Source organism: Nerophis lumbriciformis, linkage group LG24 (genome assembly GCF_033978685.3).
Source record: "Nerophis lumbriciformis linkage group LG24, RoL_Nlum_v2.1, whole genome shotgun sequence".
Lineage (NCBI taxonomy): Eukaryota > Metazoa > Chordata > Actinopteri > Syngnathiformes > Syngnathidae > Nerophis > Nerophis lumbriciformis.
The window spans coordinates 25,891-49,150 of NC_084571.2; the positions used below are offsets into that span (position 1 = coordinate 25,891).

General features: G+C 42.4%; 1 protein-coding gene and 1 long non-coding RNA gene across 4 annotated transcripts in view; one reads left to right on the forward strand and one right to left on the reverse strand.

Annotated features, from left to right (window-relative positions):
- Window positions 1-610: 610 nt before the first annotated feature.
- The window catches only part of LOC133620072 (ATP-dependent RNA helicase DHX58-like), a 37,248-nt gene continuing 14,598 nt past the window's right edge, over window positions 611-23,260 (reverse strand). For all 3 annotated transcript variants that reach the window (XM_061981280.2, XM_061981282.2, XM_061981281.2), the window contains 7 exons: window positions 17,811-17,924; window positions 17,592-17,724; window positions 12,718-12,903; window positions 12,411-12,649; window positions 4,699-5,010; window positions 4,446-4,630; window positions 611-1,145 (listed from right to left, as the gene is read on the reverse strand). In XM_061981280.2, the coding sequence (XP_061837264.1) occupies window positions 860-1,145; window positions 4,446-4,630; window positions 4,699-5,010; window positions 12,411-12,649; window positions 12,718-12,903; window positions 17,592-17,724; window positions 17,811-17,924 (1,455 nt within the window). In that variant the 3' untranslated portion in view covers window positions 611-859. The remainder of the gene's footprint in view (window positions 1,146-4,445; window positions 4,631-4,698; window positions 5,011-12,410; window positions 12,650-12,717; window positions 12,904-17,591; window positions 17,725-17,810; window positions 17,925-23,260) is intronic.
- On the forward strand, window positions 19,677-20,689 carry LOC133620073 (uncharacterized). Its single transcript, XR_009817474.2, has 3 exons — window positions 19,677-19,885; window positions 20,015-20,107; window positions 20,252-20,689. It is a non-coding gene; the product is annotated as an uncharacterized lncRNA (long non-coding RNA).

The following is a 23,260-nucleotide window of genomic DNA, read 5'->3' on the forward strand; positions in this document are numbered from 1 at the left end:
GCTTCTCCTTTTCAGACTTGACTCGGATACCTATTATGCAAAACTAACTTTTCTTACCTGTTGCTACCTGTTTTTGTGTATTTGGTGCTGCTTAAGTCCCAAAAATGTTAAATCAAACCATGGCGGTGGTATTTAAAAAACACACTTCCTCTTAACGAGCCGTTTGGAATTTGCAGAATTTGTGACATTAGGGTGAAGTGAAGTGAATTATATTTATATAGCGCTTTTCTCTAGTGACTCAAAGCGCTTTACATAGTGAAAACCCAATATCTAAGCTACATTTAAACCAGTGTGGGTGGCACTGGGAGCAGGTGGGTAAAGTGTCTTGGCCGAGGACAAAACGGCAGTGACGAGGATGGCGGAAGCGGGGATCGAACCTGCAACCCTCAAGTTGATGGCACGGCCACTCTACCAACCAAGCTATACCGCCCCATTAGCGGATTATTCACATATGGTAGAGATTTACCCAAAGGGTAAGCTCCTTATTTTTCTCTTTCCTCTAGTTGTGGGGCAGACTGGCTCGTACATGCAAATGCATCCTCATATCCCATACATATCTGTCAGCGGACTCGCTATGGAAGTGCTAAAAAACTACCATTAGCATCACATGTTATGTAGACACCTTTATTTTGCAGAATGGACAAGGCAATCAAATTTGAATTGATAAGAACCAGTTAGTTTGTCTATAAATACTTAATTACATAAAATACATGTCATTATTACAGTTCACAAAATGTTCCACTTTGTGTTGTGTGACTTAAGTGACACAAAAATGGGCATAAAGAAAGCCGCCACGCTCGTTTCGTTTACGGCCTGCTAGCGTGTGTGGAAGGTACCGTGTGGCGCAAGGAAGCTGGCCTCAGTCGATAAGGCCCGGGTGGTGAATCTGGCAGTACTCGGTTAGGCTGAAGTCGTCCACGGCGAAAGGAATGTCCTTCCACTTTTTCACCGTGGTCCTGCCGTCGGCCGTCTCCAGGGTGAAGTGTTTGATGGCCACGTTGGGCAGCAGGGCCACCTTCTTGTATAGGACCTCGTGACCCCACGTATTTCTGCAGCTGCCGTTGTTACACATCATCATGCAGCCGAACTCCCAGTCTTCGAAAGTCCGATCCAGAACCAGCTTTTGGCCGATGTTGTACTTCTCCCTAAGACCAGAGCCTGGATGTCAACTCATAGAACGAGACAGAAACGCAATAAAACTGCATCCTTTTGAGAGACGTTACTGGTAAAAGCAGCAAATGCAATGCAATTATGCCCCCTTGTGGCTCTGAGGAGTACTGGTATATGATCTCGATCAGGGGTGTCAAACTCATTTTCATTGAGGGCCACATCGCAGTAATAGTTGCCTTCATAGGGCCACTTTTTTAAAAAAAAGTTAAATTTATGCATGCAGGCAATAACCTGTGATCAATCATCAAAAATAAAATCATTTGACAGCATTGATATAAATGTGTACCAATAATCAATCTCCTCATATTTTTACATTATTGCCTATGAATTTGGTTATTAGATTTTATCATGTACAAATTAATGGATACATCATACGTAAAGGTGACAAGCAAATATTGAACTGTTTATTTTTATCTTTACTAACCTATTTTTGTAATACACTATGTAATAATGTAATATTTGGCATGATTAGATAATAACGAGAGATGTCCGATAATGGCTTTTTTGCCAATATCTGATATTCCGATATTGTCCAACTCTTAATTACCGATCCCGATATCAACCGATATTGATATATACAGTCGTGGAATTAACACATTATTATGCCTAATTTAGTTGTGATGCCCCGCTGGATGCATTAAACAATGTAACAAGGTTTTCCAAAATAAATCAACTCAAGTTATGGAAAAAAATGCCAACATGGCACTGTCATATTTATTATTGAAGTCACAAAGTGCATTATTTTTTTTAATATGCCTCAAAACAGCAGCTTAGAATTTGGGACATGCTCTCCCTGAGAGACCATAAGGAGGTTGAGGTGGGCGGGGTTGAGGGGGGTGTATATTGTAGCGTCCCGGAAGAGTTAGTGCTGCTAGGGGTTCTGGGTATTTGTTCTGTTGTGTTTATGTTGTGTTACGGTGCGGATGTTCTCCCAAAATGTGTTTGTCATTCTTGTTTGGTGTGGGTCCACAGTGTGGCGCATATTTGTAACAGTGTTAAAGTTGTTTATACGGCCACCCTCAGTGTGACCTGTATGGCTATTGACCAATTTTGCCTCACATTCACTTGTGTGTGTGAAAAGCCGTAGATATTATGTGATTGGGCCGGCACGCAAAGGCAGTGCCTTTAAGGCACGCCCCCAATATTCTGGGTGGAAATCGGGAGAAATTCGGGAGAATGGTTGCCCCGGGAGATTTTCGGGAGGGGCACTGAAATTCGGGAGTCTCCCGGGAAAATCGGGAGGGTTGGCAAGTATGACAGGGAGACGCAACTGCGCTGTACTTCTCCCTACGTCCGTGTACCACTCCGTACAGCGGCGTTTTAAAAAGTCATACATTTTACTTTTTGAAACCGATACCGATCATTTCCGATATTACATTTTAAAGCATTTATCGACCGATAATATCAGACATCTCTAATAATAAAGTTTAAAAGATGCATTTTTTTCCTGTCAAAATCGAAATAATTATTTTCATTTAGTAAAAAAATGAAGTATTTTATTAAAACATACTTTTACAATGATGTGGCGGGCCAGATCTGGCCCCCGGGCCTTGAGTTTGACATGTGTTCTAGTTGAAAAATCATAAAACAATTTGAATACTAATAATATTGAGGAAGTGACACACATGTAAGTTAAATTGAATGTTAGAAATGGTGACGTTTAATAATGTTCTGAAAGTAATATGTCTCTAGAGCAACTAAGGGTGTCTAAAGTGCAGATGGGGATTGTTTGCGATCCGCGGCACATTTTAAAAATACAATCGCAAAAAAAAAGAAGAATGTAACGAGAATAAGTTGCAATGTTGACTAATAACACAAAGATGCCATGGAAGCTGATTTTTCATTGCTCAAAAGATAATAATGAATCAAAATCAATGTTGTTATGAATTATTGACCTACTCAAGGCTCCAATTAAATCAAATATTCGGCTGTGAAATATTTTTCTGGCAAAATATTGTATATTTTGTTTGCTTAATAAAAACCAAGGGTTTTCTTTGACAAACAGGGCATGACACAAACAATTATAAAAACGTATCATCTAAAAATTGAACTTGGAATTCAAGCATTGAAAGTAAAAAAAAAAATCATGTATGAATTATGTTTTTTATTTATTTTATTTTTTAAACAGTTTTATGAGTAAGAACCCTTTTTGGATCTCAAAGACCTTAGTGTGAATTTTTTAAATACAATTTTTTAACTTCCATCTATCTTCTTCCGCTTACCCGAGGACGAGTCGCGGGGGCAACAGCCTAAGCATAGCAGCCCAGACTTCCCTCTCCCCAGCTACTTTGTCCAGCTCCTTACGGGGGATCCCGAGGCACTTTGAAATATTGTTTTGAGAAAATATTGCATATTTTATGTTTGTCATATAAAAACAAAGGTTTTCTTTGACAAAATGGTATAAAACATAAAAATAATAAAAACTTATGTTATGAAAGTTGAACTAGAAATTTAAGCACTGAAAGTAAAAAAAAAAAAAAAGACAATTTTAGCACTATAAAACCGAAATAATAAAAACGTGTATTCTGAAAGTTGAACAAGAAATTCAGGCTCTGAAAGTGAATATATATATATATATATATATATATATATATATATATATATATATATATATGACTTTTAACACATTTATGAGTGGGCCCTTTCTGGATCCCTGAAACAATGTGATTTTTTCTTTTTTCTTTAAAACCTGTCATAGCTCAAAAAATAATAACGAATCAAAATCAATGTTGTTATGAATGATTGACCTATTCAAGGGCCAAATTACTTACTCACTTCAAATGTTCTACTATGATTTTTTTAGGGGGGAAATTAGTTTTTTTGCCATATAAAACAGGGTTTTCCTGACAAAAAGAGCATAAAAAATAAATTGAAAATGAAAAAAAAAACAAAATACACATCGACAGATGGATCTGAAGTTGGTGAAGATATTCAAGCGTTAAAAGGAGGTCAAGGCATTTTGGATTTATGGACACAGTGTTCTGTTGTTTCCAAATATGATTGGAAGCATAACAGTGTAGGTTGAGATGTTGATAAAAGGATATAATAATGTACGGTATCAAACGCTTTTAGCAGATCCAAAAATATGGGACCTCTTTATCCAACTGAAATCATAGCTGCATCTGGTGAGTGAAGTCGCCTTAAGCCAAATTGCATTGGATTTATAAGGTGGTGTCTGTCATCCATTATTTCCTGCCACCTTAGCGAGTACTGCTAGGATGCTAACTGCTCTGCGATTGGCTAAGTCAGCACTTTGAAACCTTCAACCAACTTACTTGAAGTCAGGGTTGACGTTGACGTAATGTTGATCCTCCACTAGTTGAATGTCGCTGCCGCGCGCTACTGGTGCCAAACAGTTCCGACACAGGAGCTGGACGCTGGAGGCGGGGTGGAGACCGTTCTTCTTCTTACTTTGTGCAGTGCGGCTGCCACAAACCGCCTCGCTCTGAAGCTCGGCTAACTGGAGACAGAAGAAGAATTAGCAGGATTGATGGAGGAGGAGGTCAGGCGGAGGAGAAGCGGTCTCACCTTGGCCCTAAACTGCTGGGGGTCCATCTGTTGGACTTCAGCGATGGCCTTGGTGGTCAGCTCCTCCAGGTAGATGTTGAGGTGCTCGCGGCGTACTTCCGGCCCGTCTCGCTGGGCTACCAGGGAGTACTTGCTGTCTTTGGCCCGAGCGCGCCCGTTCGCCTGCTGCTGCGCGATCTCATTGGTCAGCAGGCCGTAGCGCACCACCAGGTTGCATTCCGGGATGTCCAGGCCCTCCTCGGCCACGCTGGTTGCAATGAGGAGGTTGACCTCGCCCTGGCGGAACTTCTTGATGTTGTTCTGCTGATCGGACTGCAGAAAAAAAAGTGACAACATTAACTTTTACGAAATAGCACACGTTGAGTTTATTAAGACGATACATCCTCTAAATTAGTCTCGGATGTTTCCGAAAAACATACATGGTAGTTTGTTTAAAAAATGTAATTGTCTTTTACATTTACAAAATAATGGACCTCAGGATCATTGAGAGCATGTACTTTTCTTTGACTTTTCTGAAAACAGGTACGTTAGTTTGTTGAAAACTTAGAATTATTTGTGAAATAGGGCAAGTGTTAGGTCTGTTTAAGAATTTTATTTGGACGTACGCTCAGTTGGCGTTCACGGACAGCATGCTCGTTTGAGCTGGGGTAGCGGGGGTGTATATTGTAGTGTCCCGGAAGAGTTAATTCTGCAAGGGGTTCTGGGTATTTGTTCTGTTGTGTCTATGTTGTGTTACGGTGCGGATGTTCTCCCGAAATGTATTTGTCATTCTTGTTTGGTGTGGGTTCACAGTGTGGCGCATATTTGTAACGGTGTTAAAGTTGTTTATACGGCCACCCTCAGTGTGACCTGTATGGCTGTTGACCAATTCACTTGTGTGTGTGAAAAGCCGTAAATATTATGTGACTGGGCCGGCACGCAAAGGCAGTGCCTTTAAGGTTTATTGGCGCTCTGTACTTCTCCCTACGTCCGTGTACACAGCGGCGTTTTAGAAAGTCATAAATTTTACTTTTTGAAACCGATAACGATAATTTTGAAACCGATACCGATAATTTCCGATATTAAATTTTAAAGCATTTATCGGCCGATAATATCGGCAGTCCGATATTATCGGACATCTCTATTCTCAACGTTTCCGAAATAGCTCTCATCAGTTTATTCTTTTATGTTTATGAAATTGGTTTATTGATAGTTGCTAGGTTTCTTCTTTAAGAAATAGCAAAATCAGTTTGTTGAAGATGTTGCTTTAACACTTAACTATGTTTTCACGAAAAACGTATACGTTAGGTCTGTTTAGGAATTTTCTTTGGACGTACGCTTGGTTGGCGTTCACAGACAGCATGTTTGTTTGAGCTGTAGTCGTCTTCAACTTTTACATTCAATTTGTTAAAGACTCAAACTAGTTTACTAAACATAAGTTTATATCACATCTGCTTAAAACTCAAAATTGTATTTGCTGTTTACGGAAAAAACTAACGTAAAGTTACTAAATCAAAAACGTTTGTTGAAAACGTTAAATTGTTCTCAACGTTTCTGAAATGGCTCTCATCAGTTTATTTTATTATGTTTACGAAATGTGTTCATTGAAAGTTGCTTGGTTTCTTCTTTAACAAATAACAAAATCAGTTTGTTGAAGACGTTACACGAAAAAAGCGTACGCTAAGTTTGTTTAAGAATTTTCTTAGGACGTACGCCCGGTTGGCGTTTATAGACAGTTAAAGACTCAAACTAGTTTACTAAACATAAGTTTATATAACGTCTACTGAAAACTCAAAATTGTATTTGCTGTTTACGGAAAAAACAAACGTAAAGTTACTAAATCGAAAACGTTTGTTGAAGATGTTAAATTGTTCTCAACGTATCCGAAATCAGTTTATTTTTTTATGTTTACAAAATTGGTTTATTGATAGTTGCTGGGTTTCTTCTTTAACAAATAACAAAATCATTGCTTTAACACTTAAATATGTTTTCACAAAAAAAGTGTACGTTAAGTTTGTTTAAGAATTTTCTTTGGACGTACGCCTGGTTGGTGTTTACAGACAGCATGTTTGTTTGAGCACTAGTTGTCTTCAACCTTTACGTAAAATTTGTTAAAGACTCAAACTAGTTTATTAAACATAAGTTTATATAACGTCTACTGAAAACACAAAATTGTATTTGCAGTTTACGGAAAAAAAAAATGTAAAGTTACTAAATCAAAAACGTTTGCTAAAAACGTTAAATTGTTCTCAACGTATCCGAAATCAGTTTATTTTTTTATGTTTACGAAATTGGTGTATTGATAGTTGCTAAGTTTCTTCTTTATGAAATAGCAAAATCAGTTTGTTGAAGACGTTGCTTTAACACATAAATATGTTTTCACGAAAAACGTATACCATATTTTTCGGACTATAAGTCGCAGTTTTTTTCATAGTTTGGCCCGGGGGTGCGACTTATACTCAGGAGCGACTTATGTGTGAAATTATTAACACATTACCGTAAAATATCAAATAATATTATTGATCTCATTCACGTAAGAGACTAGATGTATAAGATTTCATGGGATTTAGCGATTAGGAGTGACAGATTGTATAGCATGTTCTATATGTTATAGTTATTTGAATGACTCTTACCATAATATGTTACGTTAACATACCAGTTGGTTATTTATGCCTCATATAACGTACACTTATTCAGCCTGTTGTTCACTATTCTTTATTTATTTTAAATTGCCTTTCAAATGTCTATTCTTGGTGTTGGCTTTTATCAAATACATTTGCCCCAAAAATGCGACTTATACTCCAGTGCGACTTATATATGGGTTTTTTTCTTCTTTATTGTGCATTTTCGGCAGGTGCGACTTATACTCCGAAAAATACGGTACGTTAGGTCTGTTTAGGAATTTTCTTTGGACGTACGCTTGGTTGTCGTTCACAGACAGCATGTTTGTTTGAGCTGTAGTCGTCTCCAACTTTTACATTAAATTAGTTAAAGACTCAAACTAGTTTACTAAACATAAGTTTATATCACGTTTACTTAAAACTCAAAATTGTATTTGTTGTTTACGGAAAAAACTAACGTAAAGTTACTAAATCAAAAACTTTTGTTGAAAACGTTAAATTGTTCTCAACGTTTCTGAAATGGCTCTCATCAGTTTATTTTTTCAGGTTTACGAAATGTGTTCATAGATAGTTGCTAGGTTTCTTCTTTAACAAATAACAAAATCAGTTTGTTGAAGACGTTGCACGAAAAAAGCGTACGCTAAGTTTAAGAATTCTCTTTGGACGTACGCCCGGTTGGCGTTTACAGACAGCATGTTCGTTTGAGCCCTCGTTGTCGTCAACTTTTACGTTAAATTTGTTTTTACGTTAAATTTGTTAAAGACTCAAACTAGTTTACTAAACATAAGTTTATATCACGTCTACTGAAAACTCAAAATTGTATTTGCTGTTTACGGAAAAAACAAACGTAAAGTTACTAAATCAAAAACGTTTGTTAAAAATGTAAAATTGTTCTCAACGTATCCGAAATCAGTTTATTTTTGTATGTTTACGAAATTGGTGTATTGATAGTTGCTAGGTTTCTTCTTTAACAAATAACAAAATCAGTTTGTTGAAGACGTTGCACGATAAAAGCGTACGTTAAGTTCGCTTAAGAATTTTCTTTGGACGTAGGCTTGGTTGGTGTTTACAAACAGCATGTTTGTTTGAGCCCTAGTTGTCTTCAACTTTTACGTTAAATTTGTTTAAGACTGAAACTAGTTTATTAAACATAAGTTTATATCACGTCTACTGAAAACTCAAAATTGTATTTGCTGTTAACAGAAAAAACAAACGTAAAGTTACTAAATCGAAAACGTTTGTTGAAGACGTTAAATTGTTCTCAACTAGTCAAAATCAGTTTATATTTTTATGTTTACGAAATTGGTTTATTGATAGTTGCTAGGTTTCTTCTTTAACAAATAACAAAATCATTGCTTTTACACTTAAATATGTTTTCACGAAAAAAGCGTACGTTAAGTTCGCTTAAGAATTTTCTTTGGATGTACGCTTGGTTGGCGTTTACAGACAGCATGTTTGTTTGAGCACTAGTTGTCTTCAACTTTTACGTTAAATTTGTTAAAGACTCAAACTAGTTTACTAAACATAAGTTTACATCACGTCTACAGAAAACTCAAAATTGTATTTGCTGTTTACGGAAAAAACAAACGTAAAGTTGCTAAATCGAAAACATTTGTTGAAGACGTTAAATTGTTCTCAACTAGCCGAAATCAGTTTATTTTTTTATGTTTAGAACACAAACAAAGGACCCAGATTTCCCTCGCCCGGACGCGGGTCACCGGGGCCCCCCTCTGGAGCCAGGCCCGGAGGTGGGGCACGATGGTGAGCGCCTGGTGGCCGGGCCTGTCCCCATGGGGCCCGGCCGGGCACAGCCCGAAGAGGCAACGTGGGTCCCCCCTCCAATGGGCTCACCACCCATAGCAGGGGCCATAGAGGTCGGGTGCAGTGTGAGCTGGGCGGCAGCCGAGGGCAGGGCACTTGGCGGTCCGATCCTCGGCTACATAAGCTGGCTCTTGGGACGTGGAACGTCACTTCGCTGGGGGAGAAGGAGCCTGAGCTAGTGCGTGAGGTGGAGAAGTTCCGGCTAGATATAGTCGGACTCACTTCGACGCACAGCAAGGGCTCTGGAACCACTTCTCTTGAGAGGGGCTGGACTCTCTTCCACTCTGGCGTTGCCGGCAGTGAGAGGCGACGGGCTGGGGTGGCAATTCTTGTTGCCCCTCGGCTCAAAGCCTGCACGTTGGAGTTCAACCCGGTGGACGAGAGGGTAGCTTCCCTCCGCCTTCGGGTGGGGGGACGGGTCCTGACTGTTGTTTGCGTTTACGCGCCAAACGGCAGCTCAGAGTACCCACCCTTTTTGGATTCACTCGAGGGAGTACTGGAGAGTGCTCCCCCGGGTGATTCCCTCGTTCTACTGGGGGACTTCAACGCTCATGTTGGCAGCGACAGTGAAACCTGGAGAGGTGTGATTGGGAAGAATGGCTGCCCGGATCTGAACCCGAGTGGTGTTCTGTTATTGGACTTTTGTGCTCGTCACAGATTGTCGATAACAAACACCATGTTCAAACATAAGGGTGTCCATATGTGCACTTGGCACCAGGACACCCTAGGCCGCAGTTCCATGATCGACTTTGTAGTTGTGTCATCGGATTTGCGGTCTCATGTCTTGGACACTCGGGTGAAGAGAGGGGCGGAGCTTTCTACCGATCACCACCTGGTGGTGAGTTGGCTGCGATGGTGGGGGAGGATGCCGGACAGACCTGGCAGGCCCAAACGCATTGTGAGGGTTTGCTGGGAACGCCTGGCAGAGTCTCCTGTCAGAGAGAGTTTCAATTCCCACCTCCGGAAGAACTTTGAACATGTCACGAGGGAGGTGCTGGACATTGAGTCCGAGTGGACGATGTTCCGTACCTCTGTTGTCGAGGCGGCCGATTGGAGCTGTGGCCGCAAGGTAGTTGGTGCCTGTCGTGGCGGTAATCCTAGAACCCGTTGGTGGACGCCGGCGGTGAGGGATGCCGTCAGGCTGAAGAAGGAGTCCTATCGGGTGCTTTTGGCTCATGGGACTCCTGAGGCAGCAGACAGGTACCGACAGGCCAAGCGGTGTGCGGCTTCAACGGTCGCGGAGGCAAAAACTCGGACATGGGAGGAGTTCGGGGAGGCCATGGAAAAAGACTTCCGGACGGCTTCAAAGCAATTCTGGACCACCATCCGCCGCCTCAGGAAGGGGAAGCAGTGCAGTGTCAACACCGTGTATGGTGGGGATGGTGCTCTGCTGACCTCGACTGCGGATGTTGTGGATCGGTGGAGAGAATACTTCGAAGACCTCCTCAATCCTACCAGCACATCTTCCTATGAGGAAGCAGGGCCTGGGGAATCTGTGGTGGGCTCTCCTATTTCTGGGGCTGAGGTTGCCGAGGTAGTTAAAAAGCTCCTCGGTGGCAAGGCCCCGGGGGTGGATGAGATCCGCCCGGAGTTCCTTAAGGCTCTGTATGTTGTGGGGCTGTCTTGGTTGACAAGACTCTGCAACATCGCGTGGACATCGGGGGCGGTACCTCTGGATTGGCAGACCGGGGTGGTGGTTCCTCTCTTTAAGAAGGGGAACCTGAGGGTGTGTTCCAACTATCGTGGGATCACACTCCTCAGCCTTCCCGGTAAGGTCTATTCAGGTGTACTGGAGAGGAGGCTACGCCGGATAGTCGAACCTCGGATTCAGGAGGAACAGTGTGGTTTTCGTCCTGGTCGTGGAACTGTGGACCAGCTCTATACTCTCGGCAGGGTCCTTGAGGGTGCATGGGAGTTTGCCCAACCAGTCTACATGTGCTTTGTGGACTTGGAGAAGGCATTCGACCGTGTACCCCGGGAAGTCCTGTGGGGAGTGCTCAGAGAGTATGGGGTAACGGACTGTTTTATTGTGGCAGTTCGCTCCCTGTATAATCAGTGTCAGAGCTTGGTCCGCATTGCCGGCAGTAAGACGGACACGTTTCCAGTGAGGGTTGGACTCTGCCAAGGCTGCCCTTTGTCACTGATTCTGTTCATAACCTTTATGGACAGAATTTCTAGGCGCAGTCAGGGCGTAGAGGGGATCTGGTTTGGTGGCTGCAGGATTAGGTCTCTGCTATTTGCAGATGATGTGGTCCTGATGGCTTCCTCCGGCCAAGATCTTCAGCTCTCACTGGATCGGTTCGCAGCCGAGTGTGAAGCGACTGGGATGGGAATCAGCACCTCCAAGTCCGAGTCCATGGTTCTCTCCCGGAAAAGGGTGGAGTGCCATCTCCGGGTTGGGGAGGAGATCTTGCCCCAAGTGGAGGAGTTAAAGTACCTCGGAGTCTTGTTCACGAGTGGGGGAAGAGTGGATCGTGAGATCGACAGGCGGATCGGTGCGGCGTCTTCAGTAATGCGGATGCTGTATCGATCCGTTGTGGTGAAGAAGGAGCTGAGCCGGAAGGCAAAGCTCTCGATTTACCGGTCGATCTACGTTCCCATCCTCACCTATGGTCATGAGCTTTGGGTCATGACCGAAAGGACAAGATCACGGGTACAAGCGGCCGAAATGAGTTTCCTCCGCCGAGTGGCGGGGCTCTCCCTTAGAGATAGGGTGAGAAGCTCTGTCATTCGGGGGGAGCTCAAAGTAAAGCCGCTGCTCCTCCACATCGAGAGGAGCCAGATGAGGTGGTTCGGGCATCTGGTCAGGATGCCACCCGAACGCCTCCCTAGGAAGGTGTTTCGGGCACGTCCGACCGGTAGGAGGCCACGGGGAAGACCCAGGACACGCTGGGAAGACTATGTCTCCCGGCTGGCCTGGGAACGCCTCGGGATCCCCCGGGAGGAGCTGGACGAAGTGGCTGGGGAGAGGGAAGTCTGGGCTTCCCTGCTTAAGCTGCTGCCCCCGCGACCCGACCTCGGATAAGCGGAAGAAGATGGATGGATGGATGTTTACGAAATTGGTTTATTGATAGTTGCTAGGTTTCTTCTTTGACAAATAACAAAATCATTTCTTTAACACTTAAATATGTTTTCAGGAAAAAAAGCGTACATTAAGTTTGTTTAAGAATTTTCTTTGGACGTACGCTTGGTTGGTGTTTACAGACAGCATGTTTGTTTGAGCACTAGTTGTCTTCAACTTTTACGAAGCCCAAACTGCTCCATGATGCTTCAGTGAAGACGTGAGCCCACCTGTGTCATAGAGGCGGTGCCAGTCACGAAGGCAGGCTTGACGCCAGCTTTCTGCAGGCTCTCACTGTCGAGCACCCAGTCGTTCAAACAGCCGGTGCTTCTACGCGTCTTGCTGAAGAGGATCGCTCTGGACTCCACGCTTTGACTAAAAAGCCTCAGCAGGGTTTCCTCCAGCTTGGCCATCTTGGGGTTTTCGTAGCGCGGGTCCTTCGCCAGCGTCTGAAGCTCGCCTTGGTTTTCTGCGGCGTGGGACGGCATTGACGGGTGAGGACAAGAAGCGACGAGGTGGAGGACAAAAACAGCCGACCTTTGAAGAGTTTCACCAGGAATCTGTCGGTGTCATCGATGACGGCGGTCATCTTGGCGCGGTAGAACTCCATCAAGAACATCAGAGCGTCTCTCATACGCAGCGTGTCGTTGATGAGTAGGGCGTCGTTGTATTTACGCAAGTGGACGGCGCATTGCTGCAGCACGCGGTTGTAATCCTTCACTCCTGCAGAACAACAATAGCATAGTAGATTGACCGATTGTGGGCCGGGCTGATTTTCGGCGCCGATATTTGGCATTTTCATGTATATTGGTATCAGCCTCTTTTTATCAGTATCTGCCTTTTTTCCAACTACATCAGCAGATACATGCAGCAGCCCTTTTGCCCTGCATGTAAAGAGTTACCTTTTTTTTCACGTGGCCACGCCCCCTCCCATGCTGGTTGCTTGTACAGTACGGAGCGTGGGTTCATTAAAGGAACGTTTCATGTTCCGTGCGTCATGGGTTGTACTTGTCAATCAAATAACGCGATAGAGATGGATGGACATGAAGATGACAGAAAATATATCTCTGCCAAAAATCCAAACTTTGTGTGAATATTTTGACGAATAGGAGACATATTATAAGTAAAGAAGAGCAGCCAGCAGCTCATACATTCTCATACTTTCTGTAACATCCAGGAAGAAATTGTGTCAGCCAGCTTGAAAAATGTCTCAACTATAAATGTTGGCAATATTTCAGGGTTCCTCGCAAATAAACCTCACAATGTATCATATTCATAAACTGTTATAAAATTGAGTAGATGGAGAGTTTATGTGATATAGAAAAATACCATATTTTTACCAGGAGATTTCCTATATTTTGAAACCCAAATGTCGATGCTCCTCTTAGACACACGTAATAAATATGTTTGTGAACTCATTTGATGTCTTTTGGTGCTAAAGTGAAGTGAATTATATTTATATAGCGCTTTTCTCTAGTGACTCAAAGCGCTTTACATAGTGAAACCCAATATCTAAGTTACATTTAAAAGCCTACTGAAACCCACTACTAGCGACCACGCAGTCTGATAGTTTATACATCAATGATGAAATCTTAACATTGCAACACATGCCAATACGGCCGGGTTAGCTTACTAAAGTGCAATTTTAAATTTTGCGCGGAATATCCTGCTGAAAACGTCTCGGTATGATGACGCGCAGCGCGTGACGTCACGGATTGTAGAGTACATTTTGGGACAGCATGGTGGCCAGCTATTAAGTCGTCTGTTTTCATAGCAAAATTCCACAGTATTCTGGACATCTGTGTTGGTGAATCTTTTGCAATTTGTTCAATGAACAATGGAGACAGCAAAGAAGAAAGCTGTAGGTGGGAAGCGGTGTATTGCGGCAGGTGTAGAATGCACCCCTTGACTGTTGTGCCGGATAACACAGCCGGTGTTTCATTGTTTACATTCCTGAAAGATGACAGTCAAGCTTTACCATTGGTCTGTGGAGAACTGGGACAACAGAGACTCTTACCAGGAGGACTTTGAGTTGGATACGCAGACACGTAGAATTTCAGAATCTTTGATTCAATAAATAAAGGATTTGTGTGTTCTCTATATCCAACATTATGTATTATTCTAACTGATCTTTTTTGTAACACCGTTAATGAATGAAGTGTGTTTTGCTTTATTCATTATTGACGTGTTTCTTGCTACTTTATGTTGTATATTTTTTACGTGAGATTTCCAGTTCAATTTATCATCAATCATTATACCTAGAAATTTGGTTTCATTTACTCTTTCAATTTCTATTCCGTCTATTTGTATTTGTGTTTGACTTTCTCTTCTACTGTTACCAAATAGCATTATTTTAGTTTTACTGAGATTCAACGATAGTCTGTTTTTGTCAAACCATCTTTTTAATTTGTTAATTTCTTCTGTTATTATTTGTAGTATCTTCTGTGTGTTCTCTCCTGAACAAAACGCTGTTGTATCATCCGCAAATAATACTAACTTTAAATCTTTTGTAACTTTACAAATGTCATTTATATATAGATTGAATAATTTAGGTCCTAGTATTGATCCCTGAGGTACACCACAGGATATATTTAGCGTTGTAGAGGTGTGTTCGCCTACCTTCACGTATTGTTTCCTGTTCATTAGATAATTTCTTATCCAGTTTAAGACTAACCCTCTGATGCCATATCGTTCTAGTTTTTTGATTAAAATATTGTGATTAATTGTGTCAAATGCTTTAGTTAGATCCATAAAAACTGCTGCCGCACATTTTTTATTATCTATAGCATTGGTAATTTCTTCTGTAATTTCAATTAAAGCCATCGAAGTTGAAACATTAGCTCTGTATCCATATTGATTTTCTTCGAGTATTCTATTTTTATTTATGAAACTCTCTAATCTGTTATTGAACAGTTTTTCAATGATTTTAGAAAATTGTGGAAGTAAGGAAACAGGTCTATAGTTTGTAAATTGATGTTTGTCGCCAGTCTTGTAAATTGGTGCAACTTTAGCTATTTTCATTTTGTTTGGAAATGTACCTGTTTGAAATGATAGGTTACTAATATACATTAATGGTCCAATATATATACTCTATATATATATATATATATATATATATATATATATATATATAAATATATATACTCTATTAGCCACAACACAACCAGGCTTATATTTAATATGCCACAAATTAATCCCGCATAACAAACACCTTCCCCCTCCCGTCCGTATAACCCGCCAATACAACTCAAACACCTGCACAACACACTCAATCCCACAGCCCAAAGTACCGTTCACCTCCCCAAAGTTCATACAGCACATATATTTCCCCAAAGTCCCCAAAGTTACGGCCCAAAGTACCGTTCACCTCCCCAAAGTTCATACAGCACATATATTTCCCCAAAGTCCCCAAAGTTACGTACGTGACATGCACATAGCGGCAAGCACGTACGGGCAAGCGATCAAATGTTTGGAAGCCGCAGCTGCATGCGTACTCACGGTACCGTGTCTGCGTATCCAACTCAAGGTCCTCCTGGTAAGAGTCTCGGTTGTCCCAGTTCTCCACAGGCCAATGGTAAAGCTTGACTGTCATCTTCCGGGAATGTAAACAATGAAACACCGTCCGTGTTTGTGTTGCTGCAGTCGGCCGCAATACACCGCTTCCCACCTACAGCTTTCTTCTTTGCTGTCTCCATTGTTCATTGAACAAATTGCAAAAGATTCACCAACACAGATGTCCAGATTACTGTGGAATTTTGCGATGAAAACAGACGACTTAATAGCTGGCCACCACGCTCTCCCAAAATGTCCTCTACAATCCGTGACGTCACATGCTGGCGTCATCATACCGAGATGTTTTCAGCAGGATATTTCGCGCAAAATTTAAAATTGCACTTTAGTAAGCTAACCCGGCCGTATTGGCATGTGTTGCAATGTTAAGATTTCATCATTGATATATAAACTATCAGACTGCATGGTCGGTAGTAGTGGGTTTCAGTAGGCCTTTAAATAATGCCTCTGATTAGTGAGCGACCAAACACTTATCAGAGACAGGTGAACATAATGAGCAACCATGGCAACCAAAACAAACTCAGGAGGTGCACAAACAGGAACTAAAGGAGTCCAAAACTAACAGAAAACACAAAAACATGATCCGGACCAAGGATCATGACAACAGGAGTAAGCAGAAGGCCATAGATCAGATCTGGATATGGGGTCATCTGTTTCCTCTGCACAATAGGCACAAAAACCTTATTTATTGTGGTTATTTTTAGCATTATTTTCGGAAACAGGAAACAAACCAAAACAAAAACCGGTATAGACTTTGATTTACCTAAAATGCACGGATGGTTGCTTTGTCTATAGCGCAGGGTGACATAATTACTTCCAACAATAACTGCTTTGACAAACTCATTTATGAATAACACAAAATAGAAGGGCACTTGTTCCAGGACCTATTTCAATCATTTTCTGAAAACGTTATCAAAATCTGTCCATAGTATGTTGCTAATACAAACCCTGGCAAAAACATAAACTCATTTCCAGCAATGAGAAAGTTATTTAATATCCAAATCGGCACACCGAAAAAAAGTTAAATTCTTCTTACTGGGTTGCGTAATTCAATAGACCTCATGATCGAGTTACGCAACCGGTTGCTTTTTTCGAGGAATCTGCAAAATTTGACAACGCTCCCTTTGAATTTCTCTGGCTCTGGCTCGTCGCAATTACCGTTGTCTTGTTGTGTGTGACAGTGTCAGTAAGAGCGTGCAGTGAGACAATCTGACGGCGTGAGCCGGCCAATCATCATCCCCGCCCCTTCTCTCTGCTTGCAGTGGAACATCCATCCATCCATCCATTTTCTACCGCTCGTCCCTTTCGAATTGCGGGGGGTGCTTGAGCCTATCTCAACTGCATACGGGCGGAAGGCGGGGTACACCCTGGACAAGTCGCCACCTCATCACAGGGCCAACACAGATAGACAGACAACATTCACACTCACATTTACACACTAGGGCCAATTTAGTGTTGCCAATCAACCAGGTGCATGTTTTTGGAGGTGAGAGGAAGCCGGAGTACCCGGAGGGAACCCACGCAGTCACGGGGAGAACATGTAAACTCCACACAGAAAGATCTCGAGCGCAGGATCAAACCCAAGACCTTCGTAATGTAGAGGTCGAAATATGACACCTTGCACTTCATTCAACCCCACTGTGGTAACGAGCCACTTCACATTGTGATGGGAACAGTAAATAATTGCATGACTCGTTACTGCAAAAAACAACGCAGTTACTACCAACACTGTTACTGACGTGTACTAGCCATGTTTGGCTAACTTTCACTGAAAATAAATATCGGCTCCAAATATCGGTGATCGGCCTCGGAAAAAACATATCCGTCTATCAAAAACTAACCTCTCTTTTCCAGCTGGACCACGTCTGATTCGTATTCTTGCGTGCCCAATTCTCTCAGCAGGATGTCCGTGGGGGGATCCATGAAGACGTGGATCTGCTGCATGATCCCCTTCAGGTGATCTCCAAAGGGATCCTACGCAAGAAGTTAGACATGCAGGATATACATGGCGCTCTCTAAATGTATGGACATCCCAGAAGGCATTTTGTTTTCAATCCTACCTCGGGTCTTTTTTCCACAATGTCAAAGGTCCTTAAGGGTCTTGGTACTTTCATGTTAAGTTCCCAAGTGGACTTGTCGGCTGAAACGATGACAGAGTCCAAGTTGGCGCACAGCTGTGAGGGAAAGACAACATGGCTTCAACAACTAAATTCAAGCTTTATTGTCATATACTTAAGACACATTTATAGAGTCAGATACAACACCATACAATTATTTAAGTACATTAAAGGCCTACTGAAAGCCACTACTACCGACCACGCAGTCTGATAGTTTATATATCAATGATGAAATCTTAACATTGCAACACATGCCAATACGGCCGGGTTCGCTTACTAAAGTGCAATTTTAAATTTTGCGCGAAATATCCTGCTGAAAACGTCTCGGTATGATGACGCCTACGTGTGACGTTACGGATTGTAGAGGACATTTTGGGACAGCATGGTGGCCAGCTATTAAGTCGTCTGTTTTCATCGCAAAATTCCACAGTATTCTGGACATCTGTGTTGGTGAATCTTTTGCAATTTGTTCAATGAACAATGGAGACAGCAAAGAAGAAAGCAGTAGGTGGGAAGCGGTGTATTGAGGCAGGTGTTGTGCCGGATGACGCACCCCCGCCGTAGAATGCACCCCCTGACTGTTGTGCTGGATAACACAGCCGGTGTTTCATTGTTTACATTCCTGAAAGATGACAGTCAAGCTTTACCATTGGCCTGTGGAGAACTGGGACAACAGAGACTCTTACCAGGAGGACTTTGAGTTGGATACGCAGACGCGGTACCGTGAGTACGCATGCAGCTGCGGCTTCCAAACATTTGATCGCTTGCCCGTACGTGCGTGCCGCTATGTGCATGTCACGTACGTAACTTTGGGGACTTTGGGGAAATATATGTGCTGTATGAACTTTGGGGAGGTGAACGGTACTTTGGGCTGTGGGATTGAGTGTGTTGTGCAGGTGTTTGAGTTGTATTGGCGGGTTATATGGACGGGAGGGGGGAATGTTTGTTATGCGGGATTAATTTGTGGCATATTAAATATAAGCCTGGTTGTGTTGTGGCTAATAGAGTATATATATGTCTTGTGTTTATTTACTGTTTTAGTCATTCCCAGCTGAATATCAGGTCCCACCCGCCTCTCACAGCATCTTCCCTATCTGAATCGCTCCCACTGCCCTCTAGTCCTTCACTCTCACTTTCCTCATCCACAAATCTTTCATCCTGGCTCAAATTAATGGGGAAATTGTCCATTTCTCGGTCCGAATCGCTCTCGCTGCTGGTGGCCATGATTGTAAACAATGTGCGGATGTGAGGAGCTCCACAACCTGTGACGTCACGCGCAGAGCCGGCCCAAGGCATAAGCATACTAAGCGCTTGCTTAGGGCCCCGCGGCCACCAGGGGGCCCCCAAAAGCAATTAACAAAAATTTCTTATTTTTTATTTTTTGCATGTACGAGTCTGACTGATGATTTCTAAATGATCAAAGATATATTATTGTACAAAAACACAATTTTAGGTCAACAGAGTGCTGCTGCTGATCTAGGCCTAGTGATTCTTCCTGCCTCTCTTTAAAGCTGCCTCTGCTGCACCTGTGACGTTTGCCGCCCGCCGTGCAATGCCAGTGCGCACTGGGCATCAAAAGCGCAGATAGAGGCAAAACAATGTCACAAAAAAGGACATATCCTTCAGGTGCAGAAAAAAGGAAGAAGAAGAAAGTGGAAGAGGAGAAAAAATGCCATGATAAAGGTATGTTTGCATGACTTGGTAATAAAAAGTTTATCAAAGAGATTTGTAGCTGTAATTAGCTTTAGCTAGGTGACGTTAGCTAGCTAGCAATATGTTTTTAGCATCAGGTGCTAGCAATGTGTTTTTAGCATCAGGTTACTAGTGAGATATGTTGTTTGCACAAATTGTTTGCAGCAGAGCACGGTAATTTATGTGAGTAAAATAAACATTATTTTTTACATCAACTCATAAGTTATGTGAAAGTTCCCCAGGAGCATTGTTCAAATACTTTGGAGGCACAGAATCAGCCCAGAGCCAGTCCACATCCTCAGGCTCAACTGTGAGTGATGAATCAGGTGAGGAAAAGACTGTCACCATACAGTATACATTTAATTTCTTAGTATAAACATTACACTTGAAGGGAAATTAATATAGTCAAAGTATCTCATCAATATGTGTGCCTATATGTATGTATTTCATCTTAGGTCCATCTCCATCCTCTACAGTGCTCTCTCACACACCTCCATCCTCTGTGCCCACTGTCCCCTCCATGTCTGAAACCACAGCTGATTTATCTAGTAAGTTAACTGCAAAACACCCTTTATAATTGCTCATTGTACTGCAGAACATTCTGAGATTAATAATGATGTCCAACAGTGCAATTTAATGACCTTATAGGTCCTTCTTTTTTAGTCATTGTCTTTCTTTGGTCACTTCCTCAGCAACTTCCACCACAACGTCCCCTTCACACCATGGACCATCATCAGCTCCGCCAGTTGACCCAGCTGAGTGGCCTTCTTTCCTCTCAGATTCAGACAGGACTGAGCAGGTGATCAGAGGACCACTGTCTATTAAGGAGAACTTTTCATTCCCCAAACGGCATGATGGCCCAAGTTTTCATTATCATTATACCTACAGACAGCTAGTCAATGGAGAAAAAGTCAAGCGTAGCTGGCTGACTTATTCAAGAAGTAAAGATGCAGTCTATTGCTTTTGCTGCAAATTATTTTCCAAAAAGTCCTAAAAACTGGCAGCCGAGGGACAGCTGGATTGGGTCAACATAGGTGCACTGCTGAAACAGCATGAAAACAGTGAAGATCATTGTAGCAACATGGTGAAATGGAAGGAATTTGCCTTGCGTCTTTCAAAGGGGAAAACTATTGAGAATTTAACTTCAGTAGACTGCGCTCTCTTTGTACAAAGTAAACATTAAATATGAACAATTAACTACAAATATAAACTAGTAATTAAAGACTAATATGTACAAGACTGATGAGACAAGATGACACTTTTACTGTAAATACAAATCTTTATCACTTGGACTGTTCAACCCCAGGCCACTCTTGTAGCTGAATGTTTTCTACATTTTAAGATTAGGAACCATATGTGGCACTCTGGACATTATTCGTTCATTCATTGGTATTATTTATGTTCTTAACTGGGCCACCCACATATCTTTATAAATGACATGTCATTTGTAAAGACATGCCAGGCTGACAATAGGATCATGTAAACAACACTGCCAGAGCCGCAATGACTTTATAGTAGGTGTGTGAATGATCAATCAATATTATTGGCAGAAATAGAGGGCCCCAAAATCTAATTTTGCTTAGGGCCCCATGGAGGCTTGGGCCGGCACTGGTCACGCGTATATCGCCTGCTACTTCCGGTACAGGCAAGGCTTTTTTATCAGCAACCAAAAGTTGCAAACTTTATCGTCGATGTTCTCTACTAAATCCTTTCAGCAAAAATATGGCAATATCGCGAAATGATCAAGTATGACACATAGAATGGACCTGCTATCCCCGTTTAAATAAGAAAATCGCATTTCAGTAGGCCTTTAAAAGACTTAATTATGTAAAAACTAAGGGTGTCTCAATCCAAGCTCTTTCTCTTTGGCACTCATCGAACGTGGACGCTTTCCCATTTCTGCTGCTTGCGTCTTTGTTTGGTCTTGTCTTAAAACTTTCTTGGAGCCTTTTTTGCACTGCTCTCCAAAATCTGAACAACGGAACTGATCAACTTACCTCTCAACGAAATTGACAAGATCTCGGGTTCAGGGGAACCTGCCTGTCCTGACGGAACGGTTGTTGCTGGACACACGACAGACTCTTGGGAGAAGTGGAGTGCTGTGTGCCTGGCGACCCTTTCAGTCCAGGACGATGAACATATGTATCTTTTTATTTGGAACCATGATAACACGACATCTGCGTTGCTGTGGTGTTTTGACAAACTGGAAGATGCTGGCAGCCGTTCAAAGTACACTAAAGGTGCCACCAGTGATCGGAGGACGCGTGCCGAACTCTGGGCAGTCTATGACTTTTTGTGATTTTGAAATAAATCGCAAACTGGACAACATCTTGGAGACGCCGTCTGCTCTGCATGGCAAATTATGATGAATTTGAGGACCAGAAATAGACAACTGGAGCGAAAAGTTTGAGTTTAAACGCAAGCATTCTAATCTGGATTGTTTTCCCTGGCTGCAAGCGACGTGTCAAGGTTGTCGCCTCGAGAGTTCACTAGGGAACAGTGCAGCAAAGACACAACAAACTCTTTCCCTGACTCTCATGGACACACACCTCTCTTGTTGTTGACTTTTGACTGGCTGTATTAGTGCGTTTGAGACAGCACCAAGGTCGCAAAACAGAGACACTCAGCAGGCTTATACACACACACACACATGCATTCAGGGAAAATACACACCAGACACACATGTACCCCAAACCCCACATCCCACTCCTTCGACGCTTCACCCCCTGTGGTAAGGTGGAAAACGGAGCAGCGCCCCTAGTGGCTGGCAGCTTTGGGCCGGATGCCTGCCCACTTGTTGCAAGTCTGGAGTTGTATGCCGTAATATGTACATGTACTTTGTGATTTTTCTGGTCTATAACGGAACACACACCTCAGGAGTTTAGTTTGGAAGACCCAGGACACTTTGGGGGGACTACATCTCCCAGCTGTCCTGGGAACGCTTCGAGATCCCCCGGGAGGAGCTGGGGAGAGGGAAGTCAGAGCTTCCCTGATTAGGCTGCTGCCCCCGCGACTCCACCTTGGGTAAGCGTAAGAAGATGGATGGATGGATGGATATTGGTCCCATATTGGTATCGTGTCGGAAGTCAAAGAGTTGTATGGAGACACCTCTAAAACTATGAGAATTTTAAAAATATTTTACTATATAAATAAATGTACTTCATTGCTTATTATTGGTTGTAATAACTATTTGAAAATTCACATTTTGATCTCTCAACAACTAAATTAGAGTACATTTACAAGACTATTTTGTCAAATGTATTTTAATTAGAGATGTCCGATAATGGCTTTTTTGCCGATATACGATATTCCGATATTGTCCAACTCTTAATTACCGATTCCGATATCAACCGATACCGATGTATACAGTCGTGGAATTAACACATTATTATGCCTCATTTTGTTGTGAGGCCCGCTGGATGCATTAAACAATGTAACAAGGTTTTCCAAAATAAATCAACTCAAGTTATGGAAAAAAAAATGCCAACATGGCACTGCCATATTTATTAACATGCCTCAAAACAGCAGCTTGGAATTTGGGACATGCTTTCCCTGAGACAGCATGAGGAGGTTAAGGTGGGCAGGGTTGGGGGAGGGGTGAAGGAGGGCGGGGGAGGTTGAGGTGGGGGAGGGGTAGCGGGGGGTGTATATTGTAGCGTCCCGGAAGAGTTAGTGCTGCAAGGGGTTCTGAGCATTTGTTC